Source organism: Myotis daubentonii, chromosome 6 (assembly GCF_963259705.1).
Source record: "Myotis daubentonii chromosome 6, mMyoDau2.1, whole genome shotgun sequence".
NCBI classification, from domain to species: domain Eukaryota; kingdom Metazoa; phylum Chordata; class Mammalia; order Chiroptera; family Vespertilionidae; genus Myotis; species Myotis daubentonii.
Window position 1 is genome coordinate 56,177,865 of NC_081845.1, and position 20,912 is coordinate 56,198,776.

General features: G+C 39.1%; 1 protein-coding gene across 2 annotated transcripts in view; it reads left to right on the plus strand.

The window, feature by feature from the left end:
* TBX18 (T-box transcription factor 18) overlaps positions 1-16,807 on the plus strand; it is a 28,898-nt gene extending 12,091 nt beyond the window's left edge. For both annotated transcript variants that reach the window (XM_059701059.1, XM_059701060.1), the window contains 4 exons: positions 5,108-5,275; positions 8,349-8,413; positions 14,563-14,657; positions 15,921-16,807. In XM_059701059.1, coding sequence (XP_059557042.1) covers positions 5,108-5,275; positions 8,349-8,413; positions 14,563-14,657; positions 15,921-16,645 — 1,053 coding nt within the window. In that variant the 3' untranslated portion in view covers positions 16,646-16,807. The remainder of the gene's footprint in view (positions 1-5,107; positions 5,276-8,348; positions 8,414-14,562; positions 14,658-15,920) is intronic.
* Positions 16,808-20,912: the final 4,105 nt, after the last annotated feature.

Genomic DNA, 20,912 nt, shown 5'->3' on the forward strand with positions numbered 1-20,912 from the left:
TTGCCCTCATAATCTTCTCATTCCTGCTTGAAAATGCAGTGGGGAAGCAAGGTATTACAGGGGAGGTTCCTAAGATCTTGATGGCAAGAACTTCTAACAGCTTAGAGGCCCAACGCGTTCATGTTAGTGGGCAAGTCACTTTGGCTCTCTGAGGCTTAGTTTCCTCATGCGTTATGTTGGAACCAGAGAATTTTGAGTGAATCAAATGAGCTGGTTCACGTGAAAGTACATAATTCTAAGGAGTGCTTTATATACAGTTTCATGCCTGAAACAAAACCACGGTCGCCTTGCTGTGGAGCTGGCAACTTGAGGTTACTGCATTGACCTACCATTTAAAGTGAGCCATTGCTTGGTATCACTAAAATTACAGGGAGCCAGGTTTTTGTTATCTCTCTTCATTGGTACTTTGCTTGACTTGTATCAACACTGAATTTAGGTCATTTAGAAAATTTCCAGAGTCAGCAGGTAGTGTTTCCCTATTGAGCTGTTTTATAAGGTACAGCTTGGCGTGTCTGTCAGACCACAGGCATTTTCGTCCCATCAGATCAGAAATAAGTAATGTCATGCTTCTTTTGACTCAAGCCTAGTGTGTTTAAAATGGGGGAAAAAATGTGTATGAACCTGAAAAGCTGCACTCTGTATTATGGAGATAGGCCCACGAGATATCTGTACTACTACGTAATGCCAAAAAGAAAAGAAATCCTCCGGCTAAATAGAACAGAGAGCATGGAACGTGCAGATCAGATGTAATTATTTGAGTTTCGGTGATGGGCATTATCATTGTGGTCTCCTTGTTTATGAGGCCAGTGGTTCTCCTTGCTCTACTTGTTCTATTAAATAAGCAAACTGTTATTGACTGCTCATCATTATAAGTTTGATAGTTCATTAAAGATCAAATAATGCTATGTTATAAAGAAGAACTGAGGCTTGTTTAGCATTCCCTAAAATTTTCCAGGGATATATTAAATTCCCATAGAGAATACTGAAAATTATTTTGCTTAATTAATCTTGAGATTTTTATTGGCAGTTGTCCTTTAATGTGCAAACATAGGCATAGATCAGCTATTTCTGTATCCTACCTCAGTATACCTCACCTTAAGTCATTTTGATGACTGAGGATAAGGATATAGACAAATAAAGTTAAAATGTAGATAGCTATGTGGAGAAATCTTCTTGAGAGAACAAGTACTTCATAAAACAGGAACCTTCTTTTCATTGACTGGTAAACAGAGACTCAAATCAGTTTTCATTTCCTTCATTTCAAGTCAGTTCACTGTAGTCTTCTGAAATTAGTTATGCACTTAATTAGTTTTTTTTTAATTAAATCTTTATTGTTCAGATTATTACATTTGTTCCTCTTTTTTTCCCCCCCCATAACTCCCCTCCTCCCAGTTCCCGCCCCACCCTCCGCCCTCACTCCCCACCCACTGTCCTCATCCATAGGTGCACGATTTTTGTCCAGTCTCTTCCCACATCTCCCACACCCCTTTCCCCCCCAAGAATAGTCAGTCCATTCCCTTTCTATGTCCCTGATTCTATTATAATCAACAGTTCATTCTGTTCATCAGATTATTTATTCACTTGATTCTTAGATTCACTTGTTGATAGATGCATATTTGTTGTTCATAATTTGTATCTTTACCTTTTTCTTCCTCTTCCTCTTCTTAAAGGATACCTTTCAGCATTTCATATAATCCTGGTTTGGTGGTGATGAACTCCTTTAGCTTTTCCTTATCTGTGAAGCTCTTTATCTGACCTTCAATTCTGAATGATAGCTTTGCTGGATAAAGTAATCTTGGTTGTAGGTTCTTGGTATTCATCACTTTGAATATTTCTTGCCACTCCCTTCTGGCCTGCAAAGTTTCTGTTGAGAAATCAGCTGACAGTCGTATGGGTATTCCCTTGTAGGTAACTGAGTTTCTTTCTCTTGCTGTTTTTAAGATTCTCTCTTTATCTTTTGCTCTTGGCATTTTAATGATGATGTGTCTTGGTGTGGTCCTCTTTGGATTCCTTTTGTTTGGGGTTCTCCGCGCTTCTTGGACCTGTAAGTCCATTTCTTTCACCAGGTGGGGGAAGTTTTCTGTCATTATTTCTTCAAATAGGTTTTCAATATCTTGCTCTCTCTCATCTTCTGGCACCCCTATAATTCTGATGTTGGTACGCTTGAAGCTGTCCCAGAGGCTCCTTACACTATCCTCGCATTTTTGGATTCTTTTTTCATTTTGCTTTTCCGGTTGGATGTTTTTTGCTTCCTCACATTTCAAATCATTGACTTGATTCTTGCGCTCCTCTGGTCTGCTGTCGGGCGTCTGTATAATATTCGTTATTTCAGTCCGTGTATGCTTAATTTCTCGTTGGTTCCCCAATATAAGATCGAGGGTCTTATTAGTTTTCGTGTAGATCTCATTAAGTTTATCGGCAGCTTCTAAACAGTTCTTGAGAGACCTTAAAAGTGTGGTTCTGAACTCTATATCTTCCATTGACAATTTTGTCCTGTTTCTTTGTCTCCACATTTTGTTATGCTTCCTTGGTGCACCCCCTAGTGGTCTTTGTTCGCAGTCTTATAGTTAAATCTTGATTGTTGTAGCTAATTCCAGGGAGGGTTTGACCTCCAGGCCAAGTGGCTATGAGAATCAGCTGTGTCAGCAGTGAGAGAACTTCTGTCCTCTAGGGAGGTGCTAATCTAGCCTTTGCCTGAGGCTATCCGGCAAATGCCTCTGTGCAGGGCTTGGGCGGGGCGGGTCGCACAGGATCAACAGGGTGGGCCGGAGAGAGCAATTATGGCGGCTCTTAGTCCTGTCCCCAGGGGCTCTGCCTCTCTGAGTCCCAGCACCCGCTGCAAAGCTGGGAGAGAAAGCTGCACTCGCTCTGACCGAAGCCAGACAGTCCTGCTTCTCCCGTTTGAGTCTGGGTCCCTAAAGACTCGCCTGTATCTGGAGCTCAGAGTCTGCGACTCCCTCCCGATTGAAAACGCCAACCGCGCCCTCCGCCGCCAGCCCGCTCCGCGCACTCCGCACCTCAGAATTTGACTTCAGCACTGCGCCTCCTCTGAGTGTCCGTAAGCGTTTCTCTTTCCTCCTAGTTGTAGGACTTCCACTCAGCCAGCGTTCCTGTGGTTCTGGGTGATGTCCCTTCCGTTTTTTGGTTTCACTTTTGAAGTAGTTGTTCAAAGCCGCAAACTCCGGCGTTAACCTATTACGCCATCTTGGTTCTCCGAGAAAGTCTTAATTAGTTTTTTAATGTGAAGTAGCTTTCTCCAGTTTTTCTTCTGCTCTGGAAGTTGCTGATCATTAGAATTAAATCTCGCTTCTGTGTTTCTCAGATCTTCACTTGACTCATAGTCAGACATACATTTTATGGTACGACCACGTGCACACAGGAAACAATGTTTTGCAAAACAATACTTACCCTTACTACAAGTAGCACACTCTGTTTGCTGCTTTATTTTATAATTTCATTTATTTTAAACATTTTTGGTAGAAAATTGATTTTGTGGGCCCCTAATGGGTTACTGAAAACTGTCTTTTGTTAGACTTGGAAAGAGGGTGCAGAGTATCCCCAGGTGATGTTGAGGGCCGCCATCCGTTCTTCTCCTTTCCTCATACTTATGCTGCCTCCCCCTTAGGCATGTCTGTCATCCACACATTTCCTCCCCTAATAGAAGGAAATTTTAGGGTAAAAATACAAAACAAAAAATACCTCACCACGGTGTTGGTTACCACCAGAGTGTAAAGACATCCCCTTGTGGCAGCAATGCACTGTCCCAGTAGAGGGCTCTTCGTGTTTGGCTGACCAAAGCTTCTGAGTTTGGCTTATTAAACTGCTTGAATCCTGAAAACCACGAGGTAGGTCAACCACTGTATTTTTCCAAGACTTTTGTTTAAGCATTTCCTCTCCAAACTCAAACACCCACAAACCTGAATTCAAATTGTATAGCTTAGGAAAGATAGAGGCTTGTTAACTAAACCCATTCATGAATATGGAGCCCAGCAGCAAAGAGAAAATCCTCTTGGGTGAGGCTATTTCTTTACCCCACTTCCTCAACCTTGAAAGCAAGCATATAAAGAAGAAAAAGAAAAAAAAAATCACCCATAAACCCATCATTCAGAGATGATCACTGTTCATATCTTGGTATGGGTCCTTTTTACTGTCTATTTTTATATAGTTTTGATTAGTTTATAAACAACTTGGGTCCTTTTTTATCGTGTAAGGTTGAAAAGGAAACATTTTATTATGTGGTTAAAAATGTCCTAAGCTGCATTAGTAATGGCTGAATAGTACCATATCCTGTTGTGTTGTCTTTCGTTAACCTACCCAATCTCCTTACGTGAGTGCTTTATAGTTTTTCCACTGTTGTAAAGGGCACATTGCGCATCTTTGTACATGAAATGCTTTTCTGGATTTTGAATGTTTCCTTAGGATAAATTCTCATAAGTGGAATCCCTGGGTAGAAGGTAGTTGGAGCATATTATCAGATTCCCCCAGCAGAGTCTGAGAGCACCAGTTTTCCTATCCCCCAGTGTCTGGGGTTTTGAAAGCCTTGTTGTGATGGAGGCATGGACACTGGGCTCTCTAGACAAACAAGAGACTTTGTGAACCACACATAAGGCAGACCTTGGGGTATCCTTAAAGTTCTCTTTGCCCTTGAATAGACATGTTGCAGTCATTAATGGGGGAAGAATGTTCTCTGAAGAAAACCCTGGTGTGAGATATTTATTTTTTTAGGGGATGGGTGTGGTGGAATTTAAATAATCATTTCAATCTCACTTTTAGTTTTATTGGTTTCAACTCTGTATTCCAATTTGGCTCATTATAAGTAAAATACTTATGAATTTATTTTTGTATTTTTAGAAACAGAAAATTTGATGTTAAACACACTGGGTTTCACCTAAATAATGATTTTTTTTTTGTATTTTTATGCACATTTAACAGATAACTTCCTAGCTCTCCTTCTCCAATTTTGATATACTTTATTAAATTGGCCTTTCTGCATCCTTGGAAATTTTAATTTCCAACTGTGGTTTAATTTACATATTAAATATTTAGTCATGGTGTTGAGATTGGGCAGAAGTTCCTGATGAATTTGGCTTTTCTTTCCTTGACATAGATTATTCTTCATTCTATGCACAAATACCAACCACGCGTCCATGTCATCCGTAAAGACTGTGGAGATGACCTTTCTCCCATCAAGCCTGTGCCTTCTGGGGAGGGAGTGAAAGCCTTCTCCTTTCCCGAAACTGTCTTCACCACCGTCACGGCCTATCAGAATCAGCAGGTATTGTTCTAAGAATTGGTATCTTTCTAGACTTTCATTTCAGTTGTAAATAGAAAGCTAGCTATCCTTTTACTGTATCTAACCATTATGAATTGCCAGAAAGCATTTGTCATAGGTGATGTTCAGGGTATATTTATCGTAGTAAAAATTATTTATTCATGATTCCTCAAGTAAGACCAGTCTACTGAGGATTTTTTTTAGACAAGAATGTGTCTCAAGACTGACAGTGTAGGCTTACTTTCCATTTTGAGATACTGAATCATGATGTCATAGTAAACTTAGAAAGTGTGTGTATTGTCTAGGAAATAGACATGTGGAATATGAAAAGTGAATTGTATCATAGAGCATGGGATTTGGTAGTTCACCTTATTTTAAAACTACAACCTATGTATAATGAGAAATATTTCAGAAGCATTTATCCTTTTTAGTTATTTGGGGATAGTTACAAAAAGGGTGGTTTCTTTCAAGATGCACTTTAATTGTGATAGAAGGTGATGCATATGTTTATAGTCTGAGAGATCAGCAGTTGTGGAGTAATCCTTTCCTAAATTTGGGAATAAATTGATAAATGAAATATTTCTTGTCTGTTTGGGTAAGCATACATGTATTTTTAAGGCTGTATTAAGTAGGTGGAGAATTCAATCAAACCAATTATTTAATCCATGCAGTTATGGTCAGTTTTTATAAGAAATAGGGATGTAGTTGAGGCTGATGTGGTGTGTGGTACATTTTTAAAAAGAATGTCAGCTGTCAGCAGAATTATTTTAGATCTCCTTTTCTCTTTCAATTTCTATACATCTCAGTTAAAAGTTTAAGGCTTTATAATCTTTCTGTTGTGGTTTCTGTTGTTTTAAAGCTTCTGAGGAGATGTGGATCCCGTCCTGTGTGACCCCCTCTAAGTCGGAGGGGCTCATCCACTCTCATCCCTGTGCAGGCACCAGTCCCCTGCCCAGGGTCCCCTGCCCTCTCACACTCACATTGTCAGGCCTTTCTGCAGGCTCTTTGGAAGCAACAGGAAATTAACCCTTGGAAGGGCTAGAGACAATTAGGAAGCTATTCTTAAAATATGTTAGGTGCAGAAAATGAATATTTTAAAGGAAAAATATAATGCATGTGGAGAAAAGAGGAGAGTCATTTAGTACCCAACTCCATTTCATTTTCTTTCTCTGTCACTGTCTCTTTCTCAAACACACAAAAATTAACTGAGTTAAATGTTGTTGTTTTTTGTTTGTTTGTTTTCTCCCAGCCTCTGTGATACAATAAATGAGATACAGTGAGCTCTTGGTACATGTTTGTGACTAACACCACTTAACAAATGCTGACAAATTGATTAAGAGAGTAGAAAAATTAAAAGAAGGGAAATAGATAATGATAAAATGCAATCATGTTTATTTTTAAACTTCCTAGCTGCTATTTTGAAGAACTTATGGAAAATTGGTAAGCAACCTAGCCTGGTGGTTAACAGCATGGGCTCTAAAGTCTGGGGTCCCAGCCCAATTCTACCACCAAGAAACCTTATGATCACAGGATACTTAAGCCTCAGTTTAAAAGAAAACATAAAATTGGGATAATAACTACATATGAGTTGCTATGGGAATTAAACATAATAATATGCATAAAACTCTTAGTACAGCATACATGGTATGCACTCAATAGATGTGATGTCAGTAATAAAAATTATGATAATGTTAATTGTGCTATAGATCTTTGTTTAGACATGGTACCATTATGTAAATCTGTACTCTTTTTAAAAAATACAGTTTTAAATGTATATTTAAATTATTTAATGTTTTTAAAACATTATTTAATGAACACAGAATTGGGCTATAATGAATTATAAAGAATTCCTTCAATGAGAGAGTGGCAGAGACAATAAATTAATTGGCAAACCCTTACATTATGTAATTTATAATGTAGTTTTATCGACATACTAAAAGCCTATCATATGGAACTCATATGTCTCAGGTGTTACATGGCTGATTGGAGGATGGCTGAGAGCACACACAGGACTATATAGGGACATTGAAGGTGACTTTCCAAAGATGCCCTTCTTTGCCTTAGTGTTATCCAACAGTGTTTGTCCTCAACCAAAATGGTACAGTGAGAAGTATGTTCATCAACTTTGTAGATTCTGCTAAACCAAGGAACAGAGGAAACAAAGCATGCTGTGCTTCTTAGAAAGTAGGCTGTAAATTCCTCTGGGGAAAGTGGAGATCTGGAAAGAAATAGATGAGATGCCGTTTACTAGTGTTAATTGCAAGATGATATAACAAAAAAAAAATTTTTAATGGAGATGATTAGACTATTTGTAAATATACCCCCACCCGCACCCCACCCAAATCTTGGGGTCTGAGTGGGAAAAAAGCTGGTTATGAGTCAACAAGTTAGAACTGTAGTTAAAATTAAAACATCATTTATTTCTACTACATGCATAAGATGTAATCCCATTAGAAGCTTCAAATAGTGGTTACTGCTGGTTAAGTACTCTGATGAGTTCAGGACTCCATAGATAAGAGGAACAAGTAAGATTTTCAGATGAGAGTCTTAAAGATGGTTCAAGGAGAGACAGAAAAATAGGCAGAAAAGTTAATGGAATGTATATTACCTAACTCTGAAAGAGAGAAGAATATGCAGGAGCTCAACAACATTCAGGCATGTAAATGGCTGTTACATTGAAGTTGGAGATGAGCTGTTTCCCATCCCTACCATTGTAAGAGAAGCGGGATTCAACTCTATCACAGAGTTAAAGGGAAGAACTTTAGTTCAGAGAGATGGGAAAACAAAGGGCAAGTTACCTCCTTTTCTAGGCATATTAACAGCAAAACAAACTTTATTCACAGCACTTGAATTAGGGGTGGGGAATGCTTTTTCATAGCAGATAAACATTTGGATGATTTCTGAAATTTTCTTCTAGCTTTGCTGCTAAAGTGATAAAATACATGGGAAAGGAGAGAGGAACACAATAGAATCATCTGACATTTAATTTTGTAGTTCTTCCCTCATTTCCATTTTTAATAACCTTACTTGGCATTTATAATAAGATTCAACGTGATTTTTTTTCTTCACTCTGCAGATTACTCGCTTGAAGATAGATAGGAATCCATTTGCCAAAGGCTTCCGAGACTCTGGGCGAAACAGGTAAGTCTTAGTGAAGAACATTCTGGCTGTGGTAAATATATTTGATTGTTTTTATTGTTACCTTTCCATTACAAAGTAAATAAACTTACTTACATGGTTAGGAAACCATTTCTGATGAGGGTTTAAGTCTGTTAATACTATTGGGCCTTGTTTATAACTTATTTTTGGGGTGTAGTGTTGTGACCTGCCCATTCTTAAGGTGAACTTTGATGTGTGATGCCGGGGTATAGTACATGTTCCCCTGAAGGGGCCGGGCCGGAAGGAAGGCTGCTCTTACAGGCCCAGGGGCTTCCATATCCAAGTCCATATCCTCTCTGCATCTGCTCTTGGTTTAAAATTTGCTTAGTGATGTCACAACTATCTATTGATTCTGTCTTCGGAATATGGCAGGTCTCTTGTTCCCTCAGATTTCCAACTTGTATATGAAACTACTCCCCATTGCCAAGAGAGCTGATGTTCTTTAGTTTCCAAATTTGTCTTGGCTCTGCTGACAGCCACACACTTGTTTATTTTTTCTGTGTCGTGTTTTATGGTGTTTGTACTAAGTGGGAGAGCTACAATAATGAATTCCACTCTATTACTTTTATCAAAAAGCAGATCACCCTAGTCTGTGTGCCAAGAGCTTTTGAATTTATTGATATGATTTTATTCCAGTACAGTTCAGTGCAACGTTTTCTAAAATAACTGTTGATAGTAGTAGAGAGTAATAACAGACTAACGTTCTCCAGATGCCTTTTCAGGGTCAGGCTTTGAGTTAAATGTCTTTAGAAGCATTTTGTTTTTAAAAAGGTATTTGAGAAATTTTTATTACTTTACTCCAGAAATTATTCTACTACTCTTTGAAAACTTGGTATTGATAGGTTGTGTCTATATGAAGTCAAAATTCCCAATTATCTTATTTTAGGGACAATGTCATTTAAAATTGTAGAAAGAAAACACTCAGGTAGTAGCCCAGATTTTTAGTTCTTTCAGCTGGTTAATTGGGCAAGGCAGGTGTAAAGACCTTTTCTCAGAATACACTCAAGTGCTTGCAGAGACTTGATTTCATCTTTCAATGCAATGGCGTCGTTTAGGCACCATGCAATGTAAGAACTAAAAGTCAACTAAAATACTACTTGTAGAGTAGCCTTTAACTTAGTGCAGGTAGATCAAGAAGACTAATAATAGGGCTTCCTTCTGCAATTCTTCACTGTGTGGGAAGATTTGCATGTGTTCCTATGCTACGATATGGCTGTATTGAAATTATTCTGTGTTTTTAGATGTCTGTTTCAATGTGGAGAAAAACTTTGCTTGGCTTTTGTTATGTTACATTGGCTCCTGGTGAACTTTGCTTTTCAGAGGAGTTCCTGAAAGTTGAATAGTTTAGAAAGGGAGATGGCTACTGGCGAGGTAGACTGAAGGGAGCCTCTGGGAGGACTCCTCTTCTAATTTGACAAATACTTTGGTGGAATCTTCTTGTGGTTTTGGTTAGAGCTGAATAGTATTTATCCAGTTAAGAGTCTTGCATACATTTCAGTTTTGTAATTAATTTTCTTAAAAGCAGAGAATACATTTATTAAAATTCACTGAAACTTCAGGAGGGCAGCACTGAGGAATGGCGAGTACACAGCCAGGAACCGTGTCCACATTCTCCAGTAGACAAGCTCTAAGCACGACCTCACTGCTGTGACCCTGGGGGATCACACTGCGTACACACTGTTGGTTCCTTGTTGAAGCAGTAAATTTAAAAATGTTTCCAAAGGCATAGTTTGCGTAGATAATAATAGTGAATAAACCTACAAGTAGAAGTGAGATGATAGGCTGCATATGATAAGTTTTCAGAAAGATTTCTATAAACATCAGCATAATGCAAAGGCATCTGGTTGGTTTTTTTTGTTTGTTTTTTTAATTTGGTCAGTGAAAAAAATCAGTGGCTTTGGTGAAAGTCAGCTACAAAGTCTATTGTTTGGTGAGGTAAAAATGCTAGGTTTAAGATGGATATTTTCTTTCCCTTTGGCGGTTTCAGGAGTATAGAGGCATGGCATCCATGGTGCTTACTACTATTTCTTTCTTGACTTTAAAACTTTTAGAGTTTTTAATGGATCTACATAAAATAATGAATTATGTGTTAACACTTTTTAAATTTTCTAAAACTTTAAAAATTTTATTTTGCTTCAAATGTTTAAACAATAATTTAGTATAGGGCAAACACGTTAAGCCTATACATAGCTTTCTTGGTCGTGAAATGAATAGTTTCACTTTTCTTTTCAGTAAAATTATTTCTTCTGCTTCTCATACTTAAGCTCTTCATTGCTCATTTTGGAATGTTAAATATCTATAAACCAATATTCCCCATTTAAAAATATTTGATTTTAACATTTTCCATTGATACATGCAAAAGGCACTTATCTGGAGAAGAGAGAATTTGATCAGTTTTAAAGCTTTCTAATTTATGTAATATTTTCCTTTTTTTTTTTTAAAAAAAAGAACCTGAATTATATTTAAAACTTGGAGGGTACATTGATGTGGATGGCTTTAGGGAGGAGTGATATTATATATATATATTAGAGACGAAAGCCCATGAAAAAAAGTTCAATATATTTCTTTACTATCCCTGGTTCTGTTGCTCTTGTTATTAATTTTTAATGCAAATTCTATTTTTATTTTCCCCTATATATGAAATAAACAAATTAAGCAAGATAAGAAATAAACATGGACTTGTGATTTTTTAAACTTTATAAAACAATTTGCTTTAATTAAAAATTATCCCTTCCTGGCTATTTACGGTTGTACAGCCTATTTTATAGGAATCAGTAGCTTCAGCCCTTAAAAGCTCTCCTGCAAGACATTTGCTACGTGAAAGAGAATTTATGTGCTGAGAATAGTTTCATTCTTCAGTTAGGCCTTAGGTTTGACCCTATAAAATTTTTTACTCAGGAAGGTACAAAAATTTCTTCTCTTTAAATACTTCAGGAAAAACATAACCATTTTACTAAATAAACTTGGCCATTTGATAGCATAAATTAGGGTGGTGATAAAATGTGGAAATTGTTCAAAGGCATCTTGTATAAATTATCGCCTTGGCTACACTCCTGCAGGAGGTGCCTTTTATCTTTTCTTTAACTAGACAGGAAAAGTCTCCATTACTGGAGAAAATGAAGGCTTTTTTTTTTAAAAAAAGGTCCAGATTCAGCTAATAAATATTTTATAACTGTTTCCTGCAAAATATCTCAAATCCTTTCTGGAACTTGCAGTGTGAAACAGCAGCCTCAAGAAAAATATCAATAGCTCCAAATTAGATCACTTGTAGATATGTCACCTTCAGAACCTCTCTTTAAAACTTAGGGCGTCTGTGTTTGGGATGATCAATAGCTCCCCTTCCCCCCCCCCCCAAGAATTTAGTCTAGGGATTTCTATGTGAAGCATAATAAAGTGTACGCTGCTAACGCAAGTAATACAGTAATGCTCATTTCTATAGTTAATAAATTTTTAAGTCTGGTGGCTGTTCATTAATTATCTCTTAGTTAATCTCCTTTGAGACCGCTTCATGACCACTTTGGTATCTTTAATATTTAAAACTATGATTACTGAAACTCATCTATGTGGTAATAAAAAACAGTTTTATACCAAACTGTGTCCTAACATTCAAAATAGCTTTTTTTTTAGAAAGTCATACAAATTTAGTATTAGTCCAGTCGTCGGCAAACTGCGGCTCTTTGGTCCCTTGAGTGTGGCTCTTCCACAAAATACTGACTTCTGCGCATGGGCCACGAAATTTCAGTCGCACTGTACGTGCGCGCCCACACGTGGTATTCTGTGGAAGAGCCACACTCAAGGGGCCAAAGAGCCACATGTAGCTTGTGAGCCACAGTTTGCCGACCACTGGTATAAGCTAAATATAGAGTAATCAGCTAAATAGCACCTAGCATTTGATAGTAGAGTATTAAATGACATGGAGGCTACATACAGGCTGCCAAACTCCCCCCTAATTAATACTTCAATGTACACAAAATGTTACTCAGCAGAGCGGTCTTGGATTTGGCCTGTGGTTCAGCCACAGATATGATGTCTGGTTTGCGAAAAATCACTTAATAGCAAACAACTTTAGAGCTAGGACAGGATTCAAAGCTTTTGTAGTCTAATCCTCACTTTGTGGGAAGCTGACATCCAGTGAGGTTAGAACAATTGCTTAAGGTCACATGGTGAGTTTTAGTGTTTCAGTCTCAATTCAGTTCTCCTGACCCTCAATCCAGTGTCCTTAACACTGCTCTCTGTGGCACACTGATTACAGCTGGAGCCAGAGTCTGCTCCTCTCTCTCAGTCCAGTCCAGGTAAGGTCCGTGCAGGTCCACTCTGTGCCCAGTATTAGCACCTGTGTGAAACTGGATGGCTCTTGGAAGTGTTCCCAGAGCAGGATCCCAATGAACCTGTGACTTCAGAAATGAGTCAGGTCCATGTGTGTCTCCTATGAGGATGGTTCATGTATGCAAGCCTGTGCATGTACCACACCACCCATGCACACCCACATAGCTGTCTCCCATCACTAAGATGAAATAGTAATACTCCTTATGGAGTCATAACAGAAATCAACAAATTAATGAGTCTGTACCCTGATCACTCTATAGCAGTGGTTCTCAACCTTCCTAGTGCCGCGACCCTTTAATACAGTTCCTCATGTTGTGGTGACCCCCAATTTCATTCTTACAAATTGAACATAATTAAAGCATAGTGATTAATCACAAAAACAATATGTAATTATATATGTGTTTTCCGATGGTCTTAGGCGATCCCTGTGAAAGGGTCGTTTGACCCCCAAAGGGGTCGTAACCCACAGGTTGAGAACCGCTGCTCTATAGAAGCAAATTCAATGTGCAAAACCTTAGTAGAGAAGGGCAGGTCATGTGAGATGATTTTTATCTGCACACATTGCTTACCACTCTTATTGTCTGGGGGGAGGGAGGGTCCTTTACTGGTAGTCTTACTTCATAGTTTCCGACTTAGAGATGCAGGGAAGGCAGAGGAGGTAGTGCACTGAGTCTAAGCTATTAGAGATGGACCTATCTTTAATATCTACATTAAACACAGATTACGTATGTATATTAAATAAAACTGTATCTAACAATCACAAGAGATGTCTGAGTATTGTTTGACATGCAGGAAGCAGCTATTTCCTACAGTGAACCTATATGTTTCATGAAAAGCACAATGTTATCTACATTAATAAATTGTTTAGGGCTGAGGTGGTTGAGGGAAGAGTGGTGAGGTCTTGAGAATGGGCTAGTTAAATGAAGGGCCTCATTTCCAGAACCTAGAGGACTTAGTTATCTGATATAAGGAGGGGAAGACTCTGAATCACTTAAGGTAGGAGATACATACACATATATCTGTAGTTAGAGTAGTTGCCCTTGTTTTAAAATATGCATATATCATGTAAATAGACCATAATCAATTTGTTCTGTCTCATTAAATGTCCATCCTTTAAGGGTATGCAGGAATTTAAAAATAATGTTTGATGCTAATCCTAGCTCTGTATTCCCTACCGCCCTGTGAGACCACCTTCTTATCATCCTTCTGCATCTTGGGTTGAGAGGCCAGTGCTGCCCCGCCCCTCAGACCTCCTGTTGCTGGAGTGAGAGCCCACCCTGGCCACCCCAGATGTGATGGAGATCAAGTCCCTGAGAGAGTAATCAGTTTTCTTTGGATGAGTGCTCCCCTAAGCTGGCCGCTGAGGCAACAAATGATGGACAGAAATGTCTCTTAGGAAAGAGGTGGCTTCACAGGGCATGCTCTGTGGCAGAGACTTCCTCACCAGAGAGGGGAAGTAATGTAACAGGGAGAGGGGGTCGGTTCCAGATCACAGCATAGCCTTAGAGTCACATCAGCTAGGATGGCCATTCTTCACCTCAACTTAGCCCAAGGGGACAGCCTTTTATCCTCCGAGGTCGGCTTAGTTGTCTAACATTAACAGGACTTCTTGGGTGGTCATCCTCTTGTGCCCTAGTGACGGAATGGTAGCCCATCTCTGAAGCATTTCTTTCTGCCTGTGCCAAGCTTCCCACTTGCCAAAGTCAACACCACCGCTGCTTTCTGAGCTGCTTATTGCTGAGGAAGGCCCCAGTGCTCCTAACGCAGCTTCTTTTGTCCACCCCCCTCCCGATCCTTCCGTTTAGAATGGGTTTGGAAGCCCTTGTGGAGTCGTATGCATTCTGGAGACCTTCACTACGGACTCTCACCTTTGAAGATATTCCTGGGATTCCCAAGCAAGGTAAATCACAGAGTCTTCCAGTCAAATAAACAGCCAGTTCCTGCCTAGAAGCTCAGGAACTGAGAAATGAGCAAGTCATTATTCACAGCGGCGACCTCATCACCAGCACCCTCCCGTTACAGGATCCAACTCTTTCTGTGTGGTATGGCGATGGACCAGGAAAAATGGCAGTTGTGGTCTTAGGTTAAGCCTTCGATGTCTTAGGCTGTTTATATATTTCATGACCTTCACCTCACCTTAAATCTCTTATTAAAATTAGAGGTGGACTAGGGGGCTCTGGTGCCAGGTACACTGCACGAGAAAGTGCCATTGCTGGTTGTAGTTCAACTTTTCTTGCCAGCCTCTTTCTTTTCTTCCTTCACCAGAATTGCCTCTAGGCAGGGTTTATGATGAGAAGGTCAGGCACACTGGGGCAGGCTTCCCTGGGCTCACCCCTGAGTATTTCTCCCAAGCTCAAGGCTAGTGTTTCCCTAGAAGAAGTTGCCTGGATAGAAATGACACTTCCATGCCACTTCCTCCTCTGCCTGGGGTAGGTAGGACTCTCAGCCCATGTCCTCACTCAGGCTATTTACTCCTGATCCTGCCCAGCTCCCCATGGAGAACTTAGCCTGCTGTGTTTTAGATAATTATCATTGGTTGAATTGGACTTTAGATTATTTTGAGAAGCTATATAAAACACTGTTGCTAGTGCAATGACTGTTTTACAACCTGTCCAGTCCATTGGAATTCTTCTCTCCCCCTAAGTTCTGTCAAGTTTGCAAACACCAATCTTCCAGCAAATCCAGAGAGGGGATTCAGCCACCATCGCCGTTATTGATTGGACATAGGGCTTGCCACCCTCTCTATTTCACAGGACTACTTGTTTGCTGGCCATCTGTTCTTGTGTTAGCATGGGATGCTCCAACCTGTTTCTGGTTGGAAATGAAAAAATGTAAAGTTCTGCGTAGTACAGTCATTGACACACGCAAACTTTCAGTGGCCAGCTGCAGATGTGTTTGAGGCAAGATGTGCCCTATCCTTTGAATTCCTTCTTTTTTCTTGCAAGCAAATATATTGATCCAGAGCAAGCTCTGCTGAAAGAAAAGATAAAAGCTTGGTAGAAGAGAGCCAATGGTTATACTTTTGGAACAAGATACATAGGAAGATGAAATTTATATGTTATAACATTGCTTGGGAAAGTCAGTGTCTAGCTCTTGTTGATAAAATTGAAAAGAAAAGACGGCTGTGGAATTATTGCTCTTTCCATTTCACCTTCTCTCGTAGGAAATACAAGTTCCTCCACCTTACTCCAAGGTTCTGGGAATGGCGTTGCTGCCACCCATCCTCATCTTTTGTCTGGTTCCCCTTGCTCCTCTCCTGCCTTCCATCTGGGGCCCAATACCAGCCAGCTGTGTAGCCTGGCCCCGGCTGACTACTCCGCCTGCACCCGGTCAGGCCTCACCCTCAACCGATACAGCACATCCTTGGCGGAGACCTACAATAGGCTCACCAACCAGACCAGCGACACCTTCGCCCCGCCCAGGACTCCCTCCTATGTGGGCGTGAGCAGCAGCGCTTCTGTGAACATGTCGATGGGTGGCGCTGATGGGGACACCTTCAGCTGCCCACAGACCAGCCTGTCCATGCAGATTTCGGGGATGTCCCCTCAGCTCCAGTACATCATGCCTTCACCCTCCAGCAACGCCTTTGCTGCTAACCAGACCCATCAGGGTTCCTATAACACTTTCAGGTTACACAGCCCCTGTGCCTTGTATGGATATAACTTCTCCACATCCCCCAAACTGGCTGCCAGCCCTGAGAAAATTGTTTCCTCCCAAGGAAGTTTCTTGGGGTCCTCACCGAGTGGGACCATGACTGATCGGCAGATGTTACCCCCTGTGGAAGGAGTGCACCTGCTTAGCAGTGGGGGCCAGCAGAGTTTCTTTGACTCTAGGACCCTAGGAAGTTTAACTCTGTCATCATCTCAAGTGTCTGCACATATGGTCTGATGAAGCCTTTAAGTCTACGATACATTCGAATTGATCTAATGTATTTTCTGTCCTCATTTTCTCTCTCTCTCTCTCTCTTTTTTTTTTTTAAAAAAGCAATATGAAAAGAAACTATGAGTAGCTTGTAAAATGTACATATAATAGAAAATGAATACTCACTGAGTTTTTTTGTGTTTTTTTTTTTTACTTTCTCATGGTGAGATCGTAATTATCTATGGTGTATATGCATACTGTACATAGCATGTGGAGTTTTGAAGTCTACAAAACCACATCCTCTTTCTGTTTTTCCCCCTACTTCATCCAGTTGCACAGAGTATTGACATAAATGTAGTATGTTTAACCAGAGTTCTCAGACTCTTTCAAAAACCAAACAGCAAACTTAAAACTTGGCAATGATACAAACCAGGCTAAGACTTATAATAGTTTATCAGAAAAATGCTCTAGGCCGTTTCATACTTGAGTGTTGATAAACAGCAGTAACCAGCACACAGAATCTTGTGATTTCTGTTATTGTTGGGCACAGTGTGAGAAACTAAAATGCAAAAGCCAGTCGAAGTTTTAGTGTTAGTTCTGAAGTATTTATAATTGTGAAGGATTAGCTTTTGTGTTCCTGTTTGCTTATCACAGATAGTATATGACCGTGGTTCTGTAAATCCATAACCCATAATAATTATTTCCCTAAGGAAGGTGGAAGAGAGGCTTGTGATTCCCCCCTCCCCATTTTCCATTGGGTATATAAGAGGTGTTTATTCATCTGCAGAGAATAAATTTCCATTATTTTGGATTTTTACTCATTTTATTTAGTTTACCAACTAGTCCATTAAAGAGTGTTCTCTAAACATTTTTAAGTTCCAGTTTTCATTGGGGAAGGGATATATGAATGGAATGGAAAAGAGAAAACAAATCCACATCAAATTCTTTGATTCCAATAAGAAATGTTTATCTCTTTAAATCAAGAGGAATAATATTGTCAATTATCCCTTAGATTTTTATAGTGTGGTTTTTCATTCAGGATATTTTTTTCCATCTTGCTGTGAGATTCCTGACCCATAGTCTATTAGCAAGGAAAAAGGCATTTATGCTACTTATTTATGTCTTGTAACTCCTACAAATTAAAACCTCTCCCCTTCTTAACCTTGTCTCTCTGTCTGAATCCCAAAACAGATAGATTCTAGGCCTTTCTGGTGTTAAGTAACACTGTAAGGAATTTCAGGGGGTTATCTCCAGCAATCTGTCTTTTGGGGGCTGTAGTGCAAAGGCCAAAACCCGGTACTATAAAGGCCCTCTTGGAGGACTAAGGAGGAAGATACCAATTATGATAAAGGAGCCATAAAACTTTTAACCTCAACAGCATTTTTAACTTTGAAAATGAAAACAGCATTCATTTTTTTAAAATTCCTAAAATAATGTATACATGGTTTAAAATTTCAGAACAAGTAACCTTGATAGCTCATTATGAGATGAATAGAAAAGGCTACAAATGCATGGTGAGAAACATTACCATATGTCTGTTGAGAAACTAAAACAATGTGTCTGTCCATCGACTCATTGCAGTTCATATATTTTCCAAGCGAAAGCAGTGTGAGTGCCTTTAGTGCTAAACAGAGTTGCTTTAACTCATCCCTAGTTTAGATGGGGAAAGAGTGTAGCTCTTGATGGTCTTTCAAGCAGCACAGCTGTTAGATGTTTCGGGGATTACTATTTCAACAGGATTTGCACAGGTTGTGACCCTGTTTATACATATTGATAAGTTTCCTCATGCATTCTGTAACAGTTCGTCAAATTAATTTTGATTTTTAAATTTAAGATTAGCATGAAGGGACATGAAATATTTCCAGTAGGTGGGTCTATATAAGCTATTTGTGTATGGTATTAATAGATTGACAAAGACATGGGAGAAGTCCTATGAGTACATCCCAGCCTTAGTGCTTCGTATAATTCAAGGAGGACAAGGTTTTTCCATATTCAGAAAACATGGAAGTAATGATCTGTACACATATGCATTAATAAGGGAAGCATTTTCCTTTTTGCTGTTGGTGGTTTGAAATGAAACCTTAATACGAGTATTATTAATCTTTTTTTATTTAGCAATATTGTACAAATGCTGTTTCCTTTGGTTATTCTGTAAATATTAATTACATGTCACTTCAATGACTAGTCTTTTTATCATTATATTAAATGACATACATGCATTGGTAATTATAATTATATATCTGTATTTTATTTTTAAAAGTGCTTAAGAAATTATATATTAAAGTGTGTTACTAAAGCCTTTTATGACGTTAGAGGGTAATCATTTAAAATGTCCATAAATGTTGCTCCAAGAATAAGCACACACATAGCATACCCCAAACACAAATTTTGTAGCTTTCCACTAGAAGGCGTGGAGAAATGACCTTTTTTCCCCCTTTTTCCTTTTTCATGTGTTAAATATAATTTCTTGGTGCTCTGACCATGCCACTGAAGGTGAACCCCTGACAGAGGTTGAACACATGCAAATTCAAATGTGAGGAGGGCAGTGTGGTATGTTTTGTTTCAGGTCCAGGGGAGAAGGGCAAAGATACAAGAATGAGCTGCTTGTACCACTGACCAGTGATGACAGATCACTTCTAGACCTTCTGACGAGAAAACATTCCAAGGGGCATTGCGATGAGGTGAGGTTGCTGCCATCACACCCAGCCACATTTTGAAAATTAACACTTGCTTTCATACAAGCTCCCTCCCAGAGGTCAACAGCTTTTCACAAGTGGGGCACCCAGTTGCTGACCCCTATTTCTGGAATGTAGGGGGTCAGGAGACTTCAGTGGCCCCCAGAGGAGGTTGGGGCACAGAGTTACTGATATAGCAAAGGATCACTATTTACATTAATTTACACTCACTACATTAGTTAAGGACAATTTTGAACAAAAGGAACCTCACTTTAAAACTGAATTCTTCTTGAGACATCACTCCTCATATTTAGACCTATTAGCTACTTACACTTTAATATGAAATAGATAAAGAGAAGCTTTATAGGTAGCTGGAGGTTTTATTAGGATAAAAGAGTAATATTTGGAATAGGGTAATTCTGGGAAGATTTAAATAGGGGAAAGAAGGTGTAAGAAGAGGGATTTATAACCAAATCAGGTATAAAGCCAATAAAAGTAATAGCTTCTTTCAAAAGTCTTGGTAGAGTCGGAGGATGCTCCTTGAACGCGCTAGTTGGATAAGTCTGTAAAGAGTCCTTTATTTCAAATAAAATCATGCTGGGTTTCCTCCTGGGGTATTTATGGACCCATCTTTTTTTTTTAATATTTTTTATTGATTTTTTTTTACAGAGTGGAAGGAAGAGGGATAGAGAATGAGAAACATCAAAGCGAGAGAAACCTCAATCAGCTGCCTCCTGCACCCCCCCTACTGGGGATGTGCCCACAACCAAGGTACATGCCCTTGACCGGAATCGAACCTGGGACCCTTCAGTCCGCAGGCCGATGCTCTATCCACTGAGCCAAACCAGTTAGGGCTATGGACCCATCTTTATGGAGGTTTTCTTAAGCCTTCCACTGGAAATCAAATAATTTTATTAAATGATTACTACATTGTGTTTTAATCTTTTTGATTACCATTCTTTATAAGAGGTTCTTAGATAAGCTGAGAGTGAGACATACATGATTGCAGCCTTCTAGGAGCTCAAGCTTAAAAGCATTGTTAGTGCTATAAATGAACAAATAATATATATTCAAGTATAGAAACATCTAACAAATATATAAACTTAGTTTCCATCTACATGCTGATAGATTTTCAAATAATAAAGAAATTTTTGTACAGAGAGAACATCATTTCCTTGGGAATTAGGACACTTGGTTTCAATCCATGGATTTCCCAATCATGATTTTGGACAAAAGCTTAGCCACTTTAGGTCTCAGGTGTTTTTTTGTGTGAAAGAAGTAGCTGGGATGAAAAATCTTTATAATTTCAGTTTCAAATTCATATGACCTTAGTATAACGATAATATTCAGCTTAGTAGGAAAATAATTTTATAAAAATATACCTTTTGGAATATGGAATATATGTATTTACAAAGAACACCACTAGGCTTATTTTATTTATTTACATTTATTTGTTTGTTTGTTTTTTGTTAATCCTCACCTGAGCATTTTTTTTTCCATTGATTTTTAGAGAGTAGAAGGGAGGGGGAGAGACAGAGAGAAACATTGGTTACCTCCCGCGCGTGCCTGCAACCAAGATATGCCCTTGACAGGAATCAAACCTGAGACCCTTCAGTCCA